The sequence below is a fragment of the Myxine glutinosa genome, chromosome 5 (genome assembly GCF_964187855.1).
Source record: "Myxine glutinosa chromosome 5, kmMyxGlut1.1, whole genome shotgun sequence".
Classification (NCBI taxonomy): Eukaryota; Metazoa; Chordata; class Myxini; order Myxiniformes; family Myxinidae; genus Myxine; species Myxine glutinosa.
The window spans coordinates 176,866,864-176,886,422 of NC_136265.1; the positions used below are offsets into that span (position 1 = coordinate 176,866,864).

Sequence of the window (19,559 nt, forward strand, 5' to 3'; positions counted from 1 at the left end):
GCCTGCCTTCTTCCATTGCACTTGTAACACCGTTGGGTGAGTGACAGGAATCATGATTATGTGTGTGTGAGATTGTCATGATTATGTGTGTGTGAGATTGTCATGATTATGTGTGTGTGAGATTGTCATGATTATGTGTGTGTGAGATTGTCATGATTATGTGTGTGTGAGATTGTCATGATTATGTGTGTGTGAGATTGTCATGATTATGTGTGTGTGAGATTGTCATGATTATGTGTGTGTGAGATTGTCATGATTATGTGTGTGTGAGATTGTCATGATTATGTGTGTGTGAGATTGTCATGATTATGTGTGTGTGAGATTGTCATGATTATGTGTGTGTGAGATTGTCATGATTATGTGTGTGTGAGATTGTCATGATTATGTGTGTGTGAGATTGTCATGATTATGTGTGTGTGAGATTGTCATGATTATGTGTGTGTGAGATTGTCATGATTATGTGTGTGTGAGATTGTCACGATTATGTGTGTGTGAGATTGTCATGATTATGTGTGTGTGAGATTGTCATGATTATGTGTGTGTGAGATTGTCATGATTATGTGTGTGTGAGATTGTCATGATTATGTGTGTGTGAGATTGTCATGATTATGTGTGTGTGAGATTGTCATGATTATGTGTGTGTGAGATTGTCATGATTATGTGTGTGTGAGATTGTCATGATTATGTGTGTGTGAGATTGTCATGATTATGTGTGTGTGAGATTGTCATGATTATGTGTGTGTGAGATTGTCATGATTATGTGTATGTGAGAGATTGTCATGATTATGTGTGTGTGAGATTGTCATGATTATGTGTATGTGAGAGATTGTCATGATTATGTGTGTGTGAGATTGTCATGATTGTGTGTGTGAGATTGTCATGATTATGTATGTGTGAGATTGTCATGATTATATGTGTGTGTGTGAGATTGTCATGATTATATGTGTGTGTGTGAGATTGTCATGATTATATGTGTGTGTGAGATTGTCATGATTATATGTGTGTGTGAGATTGTCATGATTATGTGTGTGGGATTGTCATGATTATATGTATGTGATAGATTGTCATGATTATATGTGTGTGAGATTGTCATGATTATATGTGTGTGTGTGAGATTGTCATGATTATGTGTGAGATTGTCATGATTATGTGTGTGTGAGATTGTCATGATTATGTGTGTGAGATTGTCATGATTATGTGTGTGTGAGATTGTCATGATTATATGTATGTGAGAGATTGTCATGATTATGTGTGTGTGAGATTGTCATGATTATGTGTATGTGAGAGATTGTCATGATTATATGTGTGTGAGATTGTCATGATTATGTGTGTGTGAGATTGTCATGATTATATGTATGTGAGAGATTGTCATGATTATGTGTGTGTGAGATTGTCATGATTATATGTGTGTGTGAGATTGTCATGATTATATATGTGTGTGTGAGATTGTCATGATTATATGTGTGTGTGTGAGATTGTCATGATTATATGTGTGTGAGATGGTCATGATTATATGTGTGTGAGATTGTCATGATTATATGTATGTGTGAGATTGTCATGATTATATGTATGTGCGTGTGTGAGATTGTCATGATATGTATGTGTGAGATTGTCATGATTATATGTATGTGTGTGTGAGATTGTCATGATTATATGTATGTGTGATATTGTCATGATTATATGTGTGTGAGATTGTCATGATTATATATATGTGTGAGATTGTCATGATTATATGTATGTGCGTGTGTGAGATTGTCATGATTATATGTATGTGCGTGTGTGAGATTGTCATGATTATATGTGTGTGCGAGATTGTCATGATGATATGTATGTGTGTGTGAGATTGTCATGATTATATGTATGTGTGATATTGTCATGATTATATGTGTGTGAGATTGTCATGATTATATATATGTGTGTGTGAGATTGTCATGATTATATGTATGTGTGATATTGTCATGATTATGTGTGTGAGATTGTCATGATTATATATATATGTGTGAGATTGTCATGATTATATGTATGTGCCTGTGTGAGATTGTCATGATTATATGTATGTGCGTGTGTGAGATTGTCATGATTATATGTGTGTGCGAGATTGTCATGATGATGTGTGTGGCAGGAGTCATGATGTGTTTGTGAATGTCATGATGATGCGAGTGTGTCGTGTTTCCTCAGTGAGATATCATTGTGTGGTTCTTGCTCTCCATGCTTCGTGGGGTAGAAGGTGCAAAAAAGTTCTGTGGATGTTTATGGTCATCACCCAAACGAAAGTTAACACTTTAACGAGTAATAGGCGTTCATAACCATCCCTGACCATGTGGTGGAACGTCGGCCGAGGTCCTCACCTTTTCACCTTTATTCGTTCTTCTCGCAGCTGCTTGAGCGATTGACACGAAACTTTCAACATCGGAGCACCGACCCATGGATAATTTAACAAGGTTACATGATGATTGGATGGAAAATGTGCTGGCTTTCCAAAAAGTCTGTTTGCTGTGACATACGAGGAATAACCAGGCTCGGCCTCGGCCGAACCATGAAGGGACTTTCCTAGTAAATAATTAAATTTCAAAAGCATCAATTTAACTGATAGAAGTTTGAGAAAACAATAATTTACAAAAACTTTTATTAACAAGAGAACTTTTGACATGAAAAATGGTACAAAAATGTTTTGATTCAAAATTCAACTCGTGGCCCGTGCTGTGATCCTGAGGTCATCTCCCAACTGGACGAGCCTGCTCCAAACGTTTTGCTGAAATGTCAGGACCAGGCAAGTTCAGAGAACTTCATGGTGGAGATACTGGATTAGTGTCGGGTAAATATCCAAATGCTGGGCAATTGTAGCGATAGAGAAAAGGTAAGAGAATGCAAAAAGTGCCGTTACTGTCACACACAAAATTTACCCTCAGTATGCACACCGGCCCATTATAAACCGCAAGGCTAGTCCCGGCCCATGTCCAACACAGCAATTCAGTTTTTTCTCCCGTTCCTAACTTGAAGCCCCGGTGCAGTGCTCACGGTGAAGTCCAGAGGGTTTTCGTCTCCACCGTCGCTCTCCGAGTCGGGGACAAAGCACGCACAGTTCTGAAAATTCCTTGCAACTACAGGCAGGAAAAAAAAACATTTGTCCTTTCATTTGAACTACCTGACCTCATACCTTCATGCCATCTCTAATTGTAGGTGATACTCTCACTTAAACTGTTTTTTTTTTTAGGTTTGCGTCACCTTCGTGGGAAGCCTGCAAATGTACCCGAGCGGGGGACTTGATGGTAAGAGCGTCCGCTACGAATCTGGGAAGTTGGCAGTTCGAACCCCGACCGAGTCTTGCCAAAGACCAAATGGTACGTGCCACTTCCTCACTTCATGCTCGGCATTCAGAGGATAGCACACGAACAAACCCGTGGGTCAGCATTTAATATGGAGGGAGATTTCTGCTTAACGGCCCCACTGATAAAGTGACGTCACGAGGTGGCATCGCCGCTATCCAGAGTGCCCCAAGAGATTACGCCACTTACTCCAAGATCATCGGCAGTGCTTGTCTGAAATTGAGTCTGGTGTTGTCTCCTGAGTTTGTCTGCGCTTTCTGTTGCAGATGCTCTGATTCGGACCATTTAAAAATAGGTAAAACGTACTCACCCTCTCGTGTGTCCATCACTGAATTGCTCCTATTGCACGTTTCAGCCGGTTTGTTGCAAATCCTGGAAGGGTTAGAATTCAGCGGCATCGCTTCATCAACAACAGGAAACACAATACACAGGTTTAAAAGGCCATAAGGTTAACATTTACAAAACGATCATAACCTGCATACAGGTATGTAAGGTATAAATTTGCAATCGCCATATAGGTACGTACGGTTCAAGTTCACAATCGCTACATACAGTGCCTATAGAAAGTCTACACCCCTGTTTCAAAGTTTTCATCCTTTGTTACCTTATACCTGGTATTAAATTGCATTAAATCAGACATTTTCCGCCTTCATTTACACATCGTAACCCACAACTTCCAAGTGAAAAACAAATTGTACAAATTTCAGAAAACTAATTAAAAATACAAAACTAGAATATCTTGGTGGTATAGGTGTCCACCCCCCTGAATGAATACTTGGTGGAAGCACCTTTGACAGCAATTACAGGTGTGAGTCTGTTGGGATAGGCCTCTACCAACTTTGCGCACCTTGATTGGACAATATTTGCCCATTTTTCTGTACAAAACTGTTCAAGATCAGTCAAGTTGTGTGGGGAGTGTTGATGGACAGTAATCTTCAAGTCATGGCACAGATTTTCGATTGGATTTAGGTCGGGGCTCTGACTGGGCCACTCAAGGACATTTATCTTTTTGTTCCTTAGCCATTCCAGTGTAGCTTTGGCTGTGCTTCAGGTCGTTGTCATGCTGAAAGGTGAACTTCCATCCCAATTTCAGATTTCTTGCAGAGGGTAGCAGGTTTTCCTCTAGGATTTTTCTGTATTTTGCTCCATCCATTTTCCCTTCTATCCAGGCAAGTGCCCCAGTCCCTGCTGATGAGAAACATCCCCATAATATGGTGCTGCCACCACCATGCTTCACATTAGGGATGGTGTTCTTTGGGTGATGTGCTGTGTTGGGTTTGCGCCAAACTTAACATATTGCATTTAGGCCAAAACGTTCCATCTTGGTTTCGTCAGACCACAAAACTTTTGCCACATGGCTTCAGAATCTCTGGTGTTTTTTTGGTTTTTTTTTCCATCTGATGACCTGATCATGGCTTCCTTCTTCCCACCCCACCGTGCAGGCCAGATTTGTGGAGTGCCTGGGATATTGTTGTCACATGCACACAGTGACCAGTCTTTACCATAAAGGCCTGTAGCTCTTTCAAAGTTTCCATTGGCCTCTTGGTGGCCTCTCTGATCAGTCTCCTCCTTGCTTGGTCATCCAGTTTGGAGGGACGGCCTGATCTAGGCAGGGTCTTGGTGGTACCACATGCTTTCCACTTCATAATGATTGTCTCACCTGTGCTCCAAGGGATATTCAAGGCCTTTGAAATATTTTATACCCATCCCTTGATCTGTGCCTTTCCACAACTTTATTCCAGAGATCTTTTAAAAGCTCCTTGGTGCTCATGGTTGTCTTTTCTGTAAAATGCACCACCCAGCAGAGGAAACCTACAGGAACAGCTGATTACCTCTGCCACCAAAGGTGGATGGAGGTTATGTTTTCACCCCTGTCTGTCTGTTTGTCTGTCCGTTTGTGAACAAGATATCTCAAAAAGTTGTGGATGGATTCGGACGAAATTTGGCAGAGGTAGCATGTATGACGAGGCTGAAATGATTAGATTTTGGTGAAGATCTGAATTCGGATCCGGCTACGAGAATTTTTTTAAGTGATTCTTCACCATTGGGAGATAGGACCAAAAATGATACATAGCAGGATATCTCAAAATGTTGTGGAGGGATTTGGACGAAACTTTGTGGACCGGTTGGGTGTCTGATGAGGACAAATAGATTGGATTTTGGTGCAGATCTGAATGTAGATTCGGATATGAGATTTATTTAATTTTTTAAGTGACTTCACCATTAGGAAATGGGGCTAAAACAAACATGAATGAATGAATGATCGTTTTAAGGCCATTTTTCCCTGCTAGAGCAGATGTTAGCCTTGCGGGCCCCATGATAATCATTGGTTCCCTGTTTGAGGCAATGATTTTATGGGCGGATTCCCTTCCTGACGCCAACCCTTAGTCGCCTCTTACGATGTGCAGGGGTACCTATTCTAAATCGGTGTACACACCGGGAGAATTCATCCCAGCAAGCTGGTACTCAATTTGCCGACCTCGGAAGGATGACAGGCTGAATCAACCCCCCAGGCGTTAATTCAGCGATCGACCAGGATTCAAACTCAGGATCCTAAGATCCCAAGCCGGCACCCTAACCTTCGAACTCAGGATCCTAGGATCCCAAGCCAGCTCCCTAACCTTCGAACTCAGGATCCAGGATCCCAAGCCAGCACCCTAACCGCTAAGCCAACACCAGATTGCTAAAACCAACATATAGCAGGATATCTCAAAAAGTTATGGATGTATTTGGATGAAACTTGTTGGACAGGTTGTGTGTGTGACATTTCGATTTTTTGTTTCGATTTTGGTGAAGATCTGAATATGGATTCAGCTACAAGAATTCATTTTTAAGGGATTCTTCACCATTGAGAGATCGGGTGAAAAGCGATATATAACATATTTAAAAAAAAGTTATGGACGAGTTATGAATAAACTTGGTGGACGAGTTGGTTAGGTGACAAGAACAAGCCGATTCGATTTTGGTTCAGGTCCGAATCCAGATCCGGCCTATCAGTGGGATACAAAAGTAAACAGTTCACCAGGTGGAGGTATGCTCTCTACTGAGTGACGTTCTAGTTTTATTTTGAAATAATCAGAATCGCTACAATTTAACACAGGTGGACACCAATTAACTTGGTGTGTGAATTTGAAGGTGATTGGTTACACCTGAGCAAATTTACAATTGCTATTATAGGGGGGGGGGGGGGGGGGGGATGGTGAACACTTATCCAACCAATATATTCTAGTTTTGTAATTTTAATTAATTTTCTGAAATTTGTAGAATTTGTTTTTCATTTGGAAGTTGTGGGTGACGATGTGTAAATAAAGGTGTAAAAAGTCTGGTTTAATAATGCATCGTAATTCCAGGATACAAGTTAACAAAAGGTGAAAATTTTGAAAGGGGGTGTCGACGTCCGATAGATACTGTACTGGTATGTACTGTCCAAGTTCACAATCTTCTTCCAGCTCTAACTAAACATCCAATGGCATGAGAGTTTGAAGAGGTACTACAACGCTTGGAGTGTTAACCATAGAGCGAGGACCAGGGCATGGCATCTCCAAGATTGAGAGGGTCAAATGTTCCTCAAGGCAACAGTCTTAAGGAATTGGTCACTCTTCCATTTGTCTCGAGATTTAAAAAAAAACAAATAACGTCCAAAAGATAAGAACTACCATACGGCTATAGGATCGTGAGAAAAAAAAAACCCCTTCTGGCTCACTTATCACTTTCATCGATGGGGTAATCTGACTGCCCCAATGTCTGGTCTACATGGGAACATCAGTCCACACATTGTGGTTTGATTGCTGCCCTCAGGGAAAGGTGGAAAGGGCACTCAAATGGGTACCTAGGAAAAGAGTGCTGCCCAAATTCCCCAAACTGAATAATATTTAAAACCCCATTCGAGTATGATCGCCAGAAATCACTTCACTCATCCCCGATTGATAAAATAGACACTACAAGGTCCACAGTGTTCAGCAGTTTCCGTACCTGATCTGTTTTCCAAAGGAGCTCTTGCTTAGGCCAATCTCTGCCTGATCCACACCGTAGGGCCTTCTCAAGTCTTCACCGGGTCTTTTTCGCCTCTTCTTTCCCCCTGTCAAATTCACTTCCATCCCAACACCGATTTGTCCCCTTCCTGTAGAGTCGTTCCGAGAAAGCCGAGACGAACGGCGCAACCCGAGAGCAGCGTCCGCCGAGGGCTCGATGCACAGGGCAGGACTCGGACGGTAGACCTTCAAATACAAACGCAAGAGGTCTTGCACCGAAGGCTTTTTCCATCCCAAATCGGCAAAGAATTCCAAAGGAATTTTCTCCTCAATACGTGTCACAAATCCCTTGTTCGTTTGATCCCCTTTCTGCGGCTCCATCCGCTGGTGCAACTGCAAAAGCTGAACAGAACACAGTCAGTTTGATTGATGCCGAAGACGTCAATTTTTCCGATTCTCCCACCAACACGGGGGGAATGCCTGTTTGAACAAAACCCAAACACACCTTAAGGCTTTTTACCTGATCAAACTTGGTTGTGGGAAGTGTATCTTCAAGGCATTCCAAAAATTCCCAAAATAATTTTTCCAAATTATTATGGAATCCATCATCATAATGCAAGGCAAGTTGAGTCTATAGAAAACAAATCAGATGAACAATAAATAACAATGAATGTGATTTCCTTGGGCAGGGATGGGCTCCGCAGCCAAACAGGACGAGTTTCATATTCGTATGTGCTGCTCATTACCTCGACATTAAAAATGGCTTATGTTCCTCTCCTCATCCCATTGCTCATTGATAATATTGCCAAGTACAAATCATTTCCACCCATCCCTTCGCAAAGAGTGGGCAAACTCTCGCCGGCACGGTGAACAAATTACAAATTCCTGCCCTCATGAGCAGATGGCCTTGCCTCAGCGGAATTGCGCGCCCTGGGCCTTGTGCTGTTACGGTTTTCAGAGACCCTGGGGAGGCACATACCAATACACAAGGGAGCCCTGGTCTAGTTATACCTGTAGTATATTGTTTAGCTAAATTTACTCTCCCTCGTATCAATGGAAAGGGAAATGTGTTGTGATCGAGTAGAATATTTGAACCCCTTTGATTCTTCTCCATATAAATCCTCTCTCTTTCTCTGTCCTCATATCTCTCTCAATCTCCCTCTCAGCACCTCTGCAGCACATCCATGAATGCTTGCAACACTCAACATTACAAGCAACACTACAAAACCGACATTACAAATTAAACAAGAAAGAGCAATCAGAGATTGCAGACCCTCGCCAGGACATGTTGTGTGGTGTATATAAGCTGTTGTATTTGTGTGGTTTATTGATGACGTAGATTTATGTTCATACGGCACACAAACAGACCTTTTCGGTTTTATTGTATTGATTCACATTCCAATAATATGTATTTTATAGAAGTACTCACATTCCAATCGTACGTACTGTATAATAGAATACTTTATTGACATACTCACATTATTCATCGATTTTGATGTACGCTTTTTGAGAGTTGAATGCCTCCAAAGCAGTTTCTTGGCAAGGTTTATCCTGGGTGGTTTGCCATTGCCGTTCCAGTATTGTTCCTGCTATATCCTTTTAAATGCTGAACGCCAAGAAAGGAAGCAGCTCGTACTATTTTAATAAGAATTTTTTTTTATATAATAACAATTAAAAAGAAGGCCAGAATCTAGCAGCGGTGTAGCTGGGCTTGTAAAATATTATAAAATACAAACACATATGATTAGCTTTATAAACAGTCGCTAATGCCGTTCATAACATTAAACAAAGAAATTTGGAGGAATCCCGACATCCGTGAGGTACGTTTTACTTACAGAACTAAGCGAAGATCTACTGCAATCTATATACCCCACAAGGGTTGGGTAAATAGCATGACCCTTCCTGCCACGCCGATAAGTACTGTGTCATTGGAAGATCCGTAACATCTGTGCTTTCGATATTTGATGGTCATTTTAACAATCGGTTTGTTTGTGTTTCACACTGAATGAAAAATGTAAAGGTACAGCATGGCGATTGTGATATATGACAGGTTCGACGATATGTTCGGCCTGAACGAAATTATGATGTCATAATGGAGGCACCTATGACATCATCATTGACATATGTTATTCCACATGGAGAGCTCTTTACAATGAGCCATGTCTCAATTTTTTCTATGCAGCGCTTTAAGAGATATAGAGGTGCAATTTTTTTCGGTTTTTCCAAGAGGGCGGCCCAACCACGTCACCAATGAGATCGTCATTTTTTTTTCTCCACCAATTTATCCCTAGATGACGCTCAAGAAATTTAATCTTGATAGGTTGAAGTTTTGTACTTGTCGAATTATGACGTCATAATGGAGGCACCTATGACATCATCAACATTTTATTCCCCATGGAGAGTTCTTTACAATGAGCCATGTCTCAATTTTTTCTATTCAGCGCTTTCCGAGATAGAGGTGCTAAGTTTTTCGGTTTTTCCAAGATGGTGGCTGAACCACGTGACTTATGACGTCATAATTATCATTTAAAAATTATACAGGTGGAGTTGCACCTATGGTGAAAATTTCCTGTCAATCGGACCAACGGTTGCAGAGAAAATCATATTTATTCTGTGCGGACAAACAAACAAACGGACTCGAATGCAATACCCTCTCCTCAATCGAGGGGAATCGACCAACAGCATCATATAATAAGGCAGCGCAGACCCGTGTGCTGGCAGGAGGATGGGTCTCCAGCGCCAACCACCGACACCCCGCCTTGGTCGTCGGCGGCACGGCAAGAGCTGGGCTCACCCAATGAGCATCGCATAGATACAAGTGACATAGATACAAGATACATAGATACAAGATCCAAGTGTGGAGGTTGAAAGAGGTGACAGTAAGGGAGGCATTAAAAGAGAGGCTGAGTAGGGTAGAGGATGATGTGGTTGAGCTTAAAAGTGGTTGGATGTCAATGAAAGATAGTCTGTTGGGAGCCGTTGGTGAGGTATGTGGATGGACAAAAGGACCACCGCGGCACTCAAACATGGTGGTGGGATGATGAAGTTGGAAAGAGGATTGCGAGAAGAGGAAGAAGTTCAAGGAGTGGCAGAAGGCGAAGGGTACGGGAGCAGAAATAGCAGAGCATGAAAGTTATAAGGCAGCCAAGAAGGCTGCAAAGAAAGAGGTAGCAAAGGCGCAGGAGGCATGTAGGAAAATGTTCGGAGAACGTTTTGATTTGGAAGAGGGTCAGAGAGCGGTATTCAGGATTGCAAAGCAGATAGCGAAAGAGAGGTGTGATGTGATGGGTGTGAGTTGCTTGAAGGATGAAGTGGGACAAATCGTTGTGGACCCAGATGGAATGAAAGGAAGATGGAAAAGATATATGGAAATGCTGTTGAATACAGAGAATGAATGGGATGGCAACATAGAGAGTAACCCAGTTTTAGGACCGGCAGAGAAGATAACTGAGAAGGAAGTTGAGGAAGCGATAAAAGCAATGAAGAGTAGAAAAGCAGGAGGGCCGACGGGAGTTGTGGGAGATATGTTGAAAGCAGCGGGAAATTGGGGTGTGAAGAGAATGACAGAGATCTGCAATCTGGTGGTGAAAGAAGGCCGCATTCCAGTGGATTGGGAACCAAGTACCCTCGTCCCTCTATACAAGGGGAAAGGTGACCCTCTGGAGTGTGGCTCGTACCGAGCGATAAAGTTATTTGAGCATGGAATGAAGGTATTGGAAAGGGTGTTGGAGAGGAGGACAAGGAAGAAGGTGAAGATCGACGAAATGCAGTTTGGATTTATGCCAGGAAGAGGAACGACAGACGCACTCTTTATTGTGAGGCAGTTGCAGGAGAAGTACATGGAGAAGAGGAAGAAGTTGTTTCTTGGGTTTGTTGATCTGGAGAAAGCATTCGATAGGGTTCCACACGAAGTATTGACATGGGCATTGAGGAAGTTAGGAGTGGAGGAATGGTTGATCAGAGTAGTGATGGCAATGTACAAAAGAGCGCACACAGCTGTAAGGACGAAGGACGGGAACAGTGGTGAGTTTGAGGTGAAGGTGGGAGTGCATCAGGGGTCGGTACTAAGTCCACTACTATTTGTAGCTGTGATGGAGGTGCTGGCTCAGAACGTAAAGGAGGGTTTACCGTGGGAGTTGTTGTATGCAGATGATCTGGTGTAGATTGCGGAAAGTATGGATGGACTGAAGGAAAAGATGAACAAGTGGAAGGAATGTATGGAGACAAAAGGTCTGAAGGTGAATATCGGAAAGACGAAGGTGATGGCAAGTGGTAAAGCATGTGGTGAGGTGGAAAGAACTGGGAAGTGGCCATGTGCTGTGTGCAGGAAGGGTGTCGGAGTGAACTCCATTCAATGTACATTGTGTGCTGAGTGGGTTCATCAAAAATGTAGCGGTCTGAGAGGGTCATTAACCAGTGTGGCAGCTACATTCAAATGTAAGGTGGGCACAGAGGGAGCTGCAGATGGAGGAAATGTTGATTTGGATCTTGGAGACGGCGTGAAGCTGGAAGGTGTGAAAACATTTTGCTACCTCGGAGACATGCTGAATGGAGAAGGTGGATCAGACTCGGCAACGGTTGCTTGAGTGAGATGTGCATGGAAGAAGTTTCGGGAACTGAGTGGCGTGCCGATGAGGAGGGGAGTATCGTTGAAGCTGAAGGGAAAGGTGTATGCTGCATGTGTGAGAAGTGTTATGATTTATGGGAGTGAGACATGGGTCATGAACGTCGAGAAGCAACGAAGGCTGGAAAGGGTGGAAATGCGAATGGTTCGGTGGATGTGCGGAGTATCGTTGAGAGAGAGGAAGACAAATGATGAATTGCGAAAGATGATGGGAATAGAGCCTGTGATTGATGCTGTGAAGAGGAACAGGTTGAGATGGTTTGGTCATGTTTTGAGGAAGGATGAAAGTGACTGGTTGAGAAGAGTGATGGAAATGAATGTAGAAGGAAGTAGAGGATGGGGAAGACTGAGAAAGACTTGACTAAAGATGGTGGAAGAAGAAATGCGGGCAAGGGGGTTAACAAGGAGAGATGCAGAAAATAGGGCAAAATGGAGAAGATTGTCATGGGGACCGCAAGGCTAACCCCCGCTCTAGCAGGGAAAATGGCCTTAAAATGCATGTTGTTGTTGTATAGATACAAGATGGACCAATGAGGGGAGAGCCATCCAAGAAGCTAAAGCTGCCCTCGAGAGTCCAGCTAGGTGCTGCTCATTCCCTAAACTACGCCTCTCCCAGGGTCCATACAAGCGGGCAGATCAAGGCCTGAAAGCTTGCACGTCTGGGAATTCATTCGCCGAGAATGAACAGGCTGGTGAACGCGGTGCAACAGAGAGCTGACAAGCGCACCAAGCAGCAGAGTCTCCCTGGACGCGCTGGCCACGAGACACTGATTTAAACTATCTATTCTTGCTTTCTCTACTTCTAATTCGTCCTTTTTATGGCCGGCTTACTGACTCGCATCTCACACTTTCCTCCAAATCACTACAGGCATTCACCCTTTTCTCCTCTCCCTACACTACACTACATCCTCGACCATCCTTCTTTCTCCCGCTCCCCTTTCTCTCATTCGGACAAACATAGGCCGGCTTGTGTCGGGTGAATGAGGGGCCGCCTATACGCCCCCATCTTATTCGCTCCCCTGCCTATCACTCTTTCTTATCTCATTCCTCCCGGAATGACTGAGGCGCCTGTGTGTGTAGACTGTGACCAAGTTTCCTGATTAACACTGGGTTTCTTCCTAGAGGTAAGAGCTTGCTTTTGCGACACTGTTTGCCTTGTATAAACATGCCCTTTTTGCTAATCTTTATAAATTATTTCCCAAACTGCCCCATCGGCTTTCCATTGGTTAGACATAGTGTGTAATTAGTGACAGGAAGTTTAGCCCCGCCGTTTCATTATGGTTAGACGTTAGCAAACGTTCTACTTACGGTATTGCTCGGCCGTTTTAATCGACGGCAGTGGGACAGCAAAGACCTTATCTAAGGTGAATCATTTTATCGGGAAGGTAAAGCGTGATTTGGACGCTCGACCATACCTAAATTAAGCATCTCAGACGGCATCTGTGGTTGCTTAGCAACCTGACGTGCCGCAGAGTTATTCGTGGTTCGTCGGCTTTGGCGTCATTGGCCAGAAGTGGGTCCGGGACCACACTCGCAACTCCTACCACCCCAAACACGTAACAATATGAACGAAGAAGATCCCACAACACACGTTTGTCATTACGCTTTCGAGGATCACAGAGGGGAGAAATTTAGGAGTCTGGCTCAATGGTGCACTGCCCAAATCGAGGGATCAAGGTACCGTGGGATCAAGCAGCTTCGATGCTGCCAAAGCAGTCTTGTGGCGAGGAATGCACTTGGTGGATTGCCTTTGCTGTCCCAATGATAGAGCTAGAATTTTGAATTTGTTGAGCGTGCTGGCGATAGAGCTGGTTAGATTTCCTAAAGGTATGTGTAGTTGCTTCCGAGCTACCTCGGTTGGGTCAATCCCGATCCACCTATAAACTACCACCCTGTGGTTTCACATGCAATGCGTTTCATCCATGCGTGTGTCGTCCCTCAGATGTACGTTAAGCGGGCATCCAGTCTGCTGGTACTATCTGGTGGATGTTAAAGATCCCAAAGATCCTAAAGTCTTCTGTGACAGGGAGGCGAGCTATCGCCAGCACCCTTAACAAATTCCATATTCCTGCCAAAATTACTCAGTCGAATGCCGAGTCTAGCCAGCTCACCTAAAAACGTGAAAGACACCTAAAAACAGGCGGGAACTAGAACAGCATTTGGGAGAGCGCATACCTCCGGCAGGCTGAACAGTTTCCGTTTTGTATTCCACTGATAGGCCGGATCTGGATCCGGACGTGAACCCAAATCTAATCGCCTTGTTCTTGTCACCTACCCAACGTATCCACCTAATTTTGTCACAAACATCTCATCCACAACATTTTGAATTATCCTGCTCACAGGCAGACAAAGAGATAGGGGTGAAAACAACCTCCGTCCACCTTTGGTGGAGCTAGACAACAGGAGCTAGTTATTAATAACAATGGAAGCGACGGACGGTGTTGGTGATAATGGAAGCGTGGACTACTCTTTGCAAAAAAGAGGGATATTTAACGATGTTCAAGCAGACAGGACTCTCCGGCTTAACGTCCATCCTAGGGATGGTACACTTTGCAATAAAAACACCCTCCCTACGAAGCAACAACTGGACAATTTATAATCAGGTTGGGAATTCGACTCAAAACCATCGTATGTGTTACCTGTGCACCATCCTGTCAGACAAGGTCGGAGTAAAGAAGAGCAAGAGGAAATGGAGCACGCATGATTATAATCTCACCTTGACGTATTCATCACGGTCACGCTTGTTGCTAATAAGGTGCTCGATATGCTCGGAGAACATCCTGCATTTTCTCTGCACCTTCTCCATGTCTATCTTCCTCTGTGAAACAAAGTGAACGTACAAATACAAGGCAGCTAACGTTGGATGGAATCTGCATACCTCTTCCACAAAGCTAACTACCCAAACCCTCAAATAAGCATCCAGTTCCAAAACTACGTCAATGCTGAAGACTTCATCCAAGATAGAAGTTTCCAGCACTCGCACAGCATTCGACATGGTTTGGTGAAAACCTGGACTTAAAGGGTGTAATAGAAGCTTTACCTGCACAACTAACTGAAAGCGTACCACACATCAGAGCTACCTGGAAACTCGCACCAAATCATCGCACCCTAAACTACATTAGGCTACGAACCTCAAAATTCAAACTCAGGATGCCCATGACACCCAAAACCTGGTCAATGCAAAGAGCATCCAGATTCTCAGAAAACCTTTCCTGTTGTCCTCCCCAAGTCTAAACTCGTTGATCGTCTCCATTCTCTCAAACCCCGCTTTTCTCACCTGTGGAAATGTCTGCCAAAGTCCATGGTCATGAGCAATTCCCTCCAGGATATCCGGTCTACACCCCCCACCACCACCACAACCACGTCATGGTCTCAACCATTTTCGCAAATGAGGTTACGACACCCAATGAGATCCTGTTCCCACCTTTTTCCCACAATTCCTCTCCTTGTGCTCTGGTGCATGCGTTTATGTCGGCCCAATGTTTCCCCTTTCATCTGTTGATCCATTCTCCCCTTTGCATCGCGCTTCCACGAGCCTCATCAACTGTATACACTACCTAATTCATGGAACAACTTACTCCGCACAGTCTTGAGAAACAAGGACATCGGCAGGGTCTGTGAGCAACAAATTTGATTGGTTAATAGGATGTAAAATGCCGTAATAATTTGTCCAAGTACTGATAAATGGAAGGTTTTGAAAGTGACAAAAAAGTGATTTGTGTTCTAGTGTTCAGGTATATCATTCCACTAGTATAGGACTCCTGTCCCAAGTGACGGGAAGAGCTAGAAAAAGTACCCATCCCCAGTGACGGGAAAAGTTTAAGTTAATATAACAATTTAAGTAATATTTCATGGATTTTAAAAAAAGTCAATGGTGTCACACTCTTGGTTTCACTCAGAACCAAATCTCTGAGCTACTTATACCGTCCACCGCAAAATGGTGGTGCAACACACGGCTGCGAAGGTTGGATTTTTCGAAAAAGAAGGGAAAAATATTGTGGTTGCGAAATAGAAGTTGGCATCAATATTACTCATGCCTGTTCTTCCGTCATTTCAAAAGTGAATATTGAGCTTTCCAAACGCAGCGCAGGAAGTGGCCGCCATAAACGGGAGACAGACGAACGCACGTACAAGCACCATGGTTCACAATATATAATAGATGACTTCCCTTTCCGGGAACCAACATAGAAAGATACCATTTGGTCCATCAAGCCTGTCCAATGGTTGCCACCATATGACATGTTTTTCTACACAGTCCAAGCTCGTGGAAGAGCTTTTCCACTGAATGGATCGGGATGCAACATGACAAAAGAAACAGTAGTGAGGGTGGGGACAACATAGAGGGAGAATTGGACAAACAATGGGGCAGGGATGAATGGGGTGGAAACTTCTTACCCATCCCTATCCCCCCTCTCTTCACCACTCCACTCTCTCCCCACTTCCCACCCACAACCCCCTCCCTTATCCCTGCCCTCACTTTATATGTCCGCATTCTATTGATGACGATTCACTAGTCTGTGAAACACCAGGATGATATTTTATCGTTTTTTTATTTATTTTTTATCGCTCTTTTCAAAAAACTTTCCGATTTCACTCTAGATTCCGACATAATTATTTACGCCACAAGTTCTGATAGTAATATATGGAATAATATTTGGAATATCAGCTTTTAATAAGCATATACGATACATTATTCAATCAAGCCAGGAACCAATCACATTGCATCTAGCCTCACACAGCCAATCAGCGTAATCGCGAATGGACAGCCATCTTTGTCATATTACAGTCGTGGCCAAAAATATTGGCACCCTTGCACCTTTTTCAAATAACTCACAATTCTCTCGAAAAATAAGTTGAAATTGACATAAGTATTTGGTCTCCACAATTCTTTATTTCACAGTTAATATTACAGAACCTTTGTTTTTGATTCAGAACTTAATATATACTTTTAAATAAGAAAACAAATAGAAATGGCATTGACAAAATTATTAACACCCCAGACTTAATATTTGGTATCACGGCCTTTGGACAAAATAACTGCAGTCAAGCGCTTCCTACAGCCATGAATGAGCTTCCTCCATCTCTCTACTGGCAGTTTGGCCCACTCTTCTTGTGCAAACTGCTCAAGTTCTCCCAGATTTGCAGGGTGCCTTCTCCCTGCTGTTTTCAGATCTCCCCACAGGTGTTCAGTGGGATTTAGATCTGGACTCATTGCTGGCCACTTCAGAACAGTCCAGCGTTTTGTCTTGAACCATTCCTGGGTGCTTCTTGAAGTGTGTTTAGATCATTGTCCTGCTGCAAGACCCATGACCTTCGACGGAGACCCAGCTTTCTGACACTGGGTTGAACATTGTGCTCCAAAATGCCTTGGTAATCTCCTGATTTCATGATGCCATGCACACATTCAAGGCACCCAGTGCCAGACAGCACAGCAACCCCAAAACATCATTGAACCTCCTCCATGTTTGACTGTAGGGACGGTGTTCTTTTCTTTGAAGGCTTCATTTTGTTTTATCTAAACATAGAGATGATGTGCTTTACCAAAAAGCTCTGATTTGGTCTCATCTGTCCACAGGGCATTCTCCCAGAAGAATTTTGGCTTGTTCAGGTGTGTTTTGGAAAACTCGAGACGGGCTTTCTCAGCAGTGGGGTCCTCCTGGATCTCCTACCATAGAACACCCTTTCATTGAGTTGGCGACGGATGGTGCGAGTTGAAACTGTCGTACCTTGTGTCTGAAGGTCAGCTTGAATCTGTTTGGCAGTTGATTGAGGTGCTTTCTCCACCATTCAAACAATCCTTCTCTGCAATCTTCGATCAAGTTTTCTCTTGCGGCCACGTCCAGGGAGGTTGGCTACAGTGCCATGGGCCTTAAACTTCCTGATAACATTGCGTACGGTGGACACAGGAACATCAAGGTCTCTGGAGATGGATTTGTAGCCTTGAGATTGTCCATGCTTGGCTACAATCTTGTGTCTGACCTCCTCAGACAATTCTCTGGTTTTCTTTCTTTTCTCCATGCTCATTGAGGTACACACAGTGACACAAAACAGCAGAATGACTCCTTTTCTCCATGAATGAGTGATTTTTATATTGCAGGCACCTGCAACTCACCATAGGTGAGTTTAATTCCAAAGTAAAGGAGAATCACCTGCTTGAAATCTAATTATTTCTAAAAGGTGCCAATAATATTACAACTTCTAAAAGGTGCCAATAATATTGTCTGGGCCATTTTAGGATTTCTGTGCGGAATAAGCTAGGATTTAGTAATTTTTTTTCAGCTTTTTTTTTTGTTTTGTTCCACTGGAAACTAAAGAAATACATATGTGGATACCAAAAGATTTTTTAATTTCAACAATTTTCTGGAAGAAATGGTGCATTATTTGAAAAAAGTGCAAGGGTGCCAATAGTTTTGGCCACAACTGAATATATACTCATATATATAAATGTATATATATGTATATAAATATACATATTGTTACGGACGCGGTTAAAGATGTTATTTACCGAGCAGTTGGTATTACCGCGACCGAACAGTTATTCCCCGACTAATACCCGATTTGCCCCAAACTTTGGCCGGATCGCGCCACCGCTATTCAATCGGGAAAACTCTAAAGCGACCGAATGCAAAGAGGAAAACGAAGGCAAAGAAAGGTTTGGAAATACTACTAAATTTATTTACTATTCACACACATAAGCAAAAAGACAGCAGTCACGTTTATTTACAAGCACATGAGACGCAGGTGACACAGTGAAAATACTAGCTTATACAGACTTATTGTTACTACCCAGGGACAAGACAAAAGACAGACTACGAGCACACTTACACGGGGAATGATGTTAGGGATGGCAGGTGGGTGGCTGGTGGATGGCTGGCGGGATAGAGAGGTCCAACTAGTTCTGCAGCTGATCGACTCGTGGGCAGCCGCCGCTCCTTCGCGGCCCTGCTCCAAACTGCCATCCAGGCCTCACGCTGCTGTGGCTGCAGTTTTGGTGGCTCCAGCTGCAGCAAATGCAGTTTCAGTGGCTCGAGCTGCAGCAAGTGCAGTTTCGGTGGCTCGAGCTGCAGTGAGTGCAGTTTCGGTGGCTCGAGCTGCAGTTCAACCCTGGACTTCTCTCGCAGTTTCTCCGTCAAAGCTCATCTCTCTTGTCTTCCTTGGGAACGCCCTGCCTGCGGGTTATATAGGCCCCACCCCTCAACCTTCGCGAACCTCCTCGATGTTTCTTTCCACACCCTCTCCAAGTCCAACCCCTTGTTCGTGGTTGGTTGAGTGGGGCTGACTCACTCCTCCCCTCTATGATGAGGTGGGGACCCGCCTTTCTTCCCCAACCCTGCCTCGTGGTCAATGGCGGCAATTGGAGCGGAGGTAGTTTCCAATCGACGAAAAGGGGGAATGGAGGTTTTGGGAATGGGAATGAAGGGAATCTATCTCTTTCACTTGGTGCAATGGAGTACTTCTATTAATGGGAGACACAGCCTTACCCTAAAACACAGAATAAGATATAACTATCGAACAGGGGTATTCTATGATTGGCTGACGTGTATGCTTGTGGACTAATTATGGGACGCCCTTTTGACCTTTACACAGCTCCGGAGGCAGGAGGCGCAGACTCAAGCAATATTCATCACCAATTTACCA

The 19,559-nt window shown here is 43.5% G+C and overlaps 1 protein-coding gene across 10 annotated transcripts in view; it reads right to left on the reverse strand.

The window, feature by feature from the left end:
- Positions 1-2,609: 2,609 nt before the first annotated feature.
- The window catches only part of TINF2 (TERF1 interacting nuclear factor 2), a 32,538-nt gene continuing 15,588 nt past the window's right edge, over positions 2,610-19,559 (reverse strand). For 8 of the 10 annotated variants that reach the window (XM_078779142.1, XM_068115457.2, XM_068115456.2 and 5 more), the window contains 5 exons: positions 14,638-14,739; positions 7,818-7,928; positions 7,299-7,699; positions 3,637-3,698; positions 2,610-3,101 (listed from right to left, as the gene is read on the reverse strand). In XM_078779142.1, the coding sequence (XP_078635268.1) occupies positions 2,971-3,101; positions 3,637-3,698; positions 7,299-7,699; positions 7,818-7,928; positions 14,638-14,739 (807 nt within the window). In that variant the 3' untranslated portion in view covers positions 2,610-2,970. The remainder of the gene's footprint in view (positions 3,102-3,636; positions 3,699-7,298; positions 7,700-7,817; positions 7,929-14,637; positions 14,740-19,559) is intronic. The other 2 variants (XM_078779144.1, XM_068115459.2) reach the window with 1 other exon arrangement.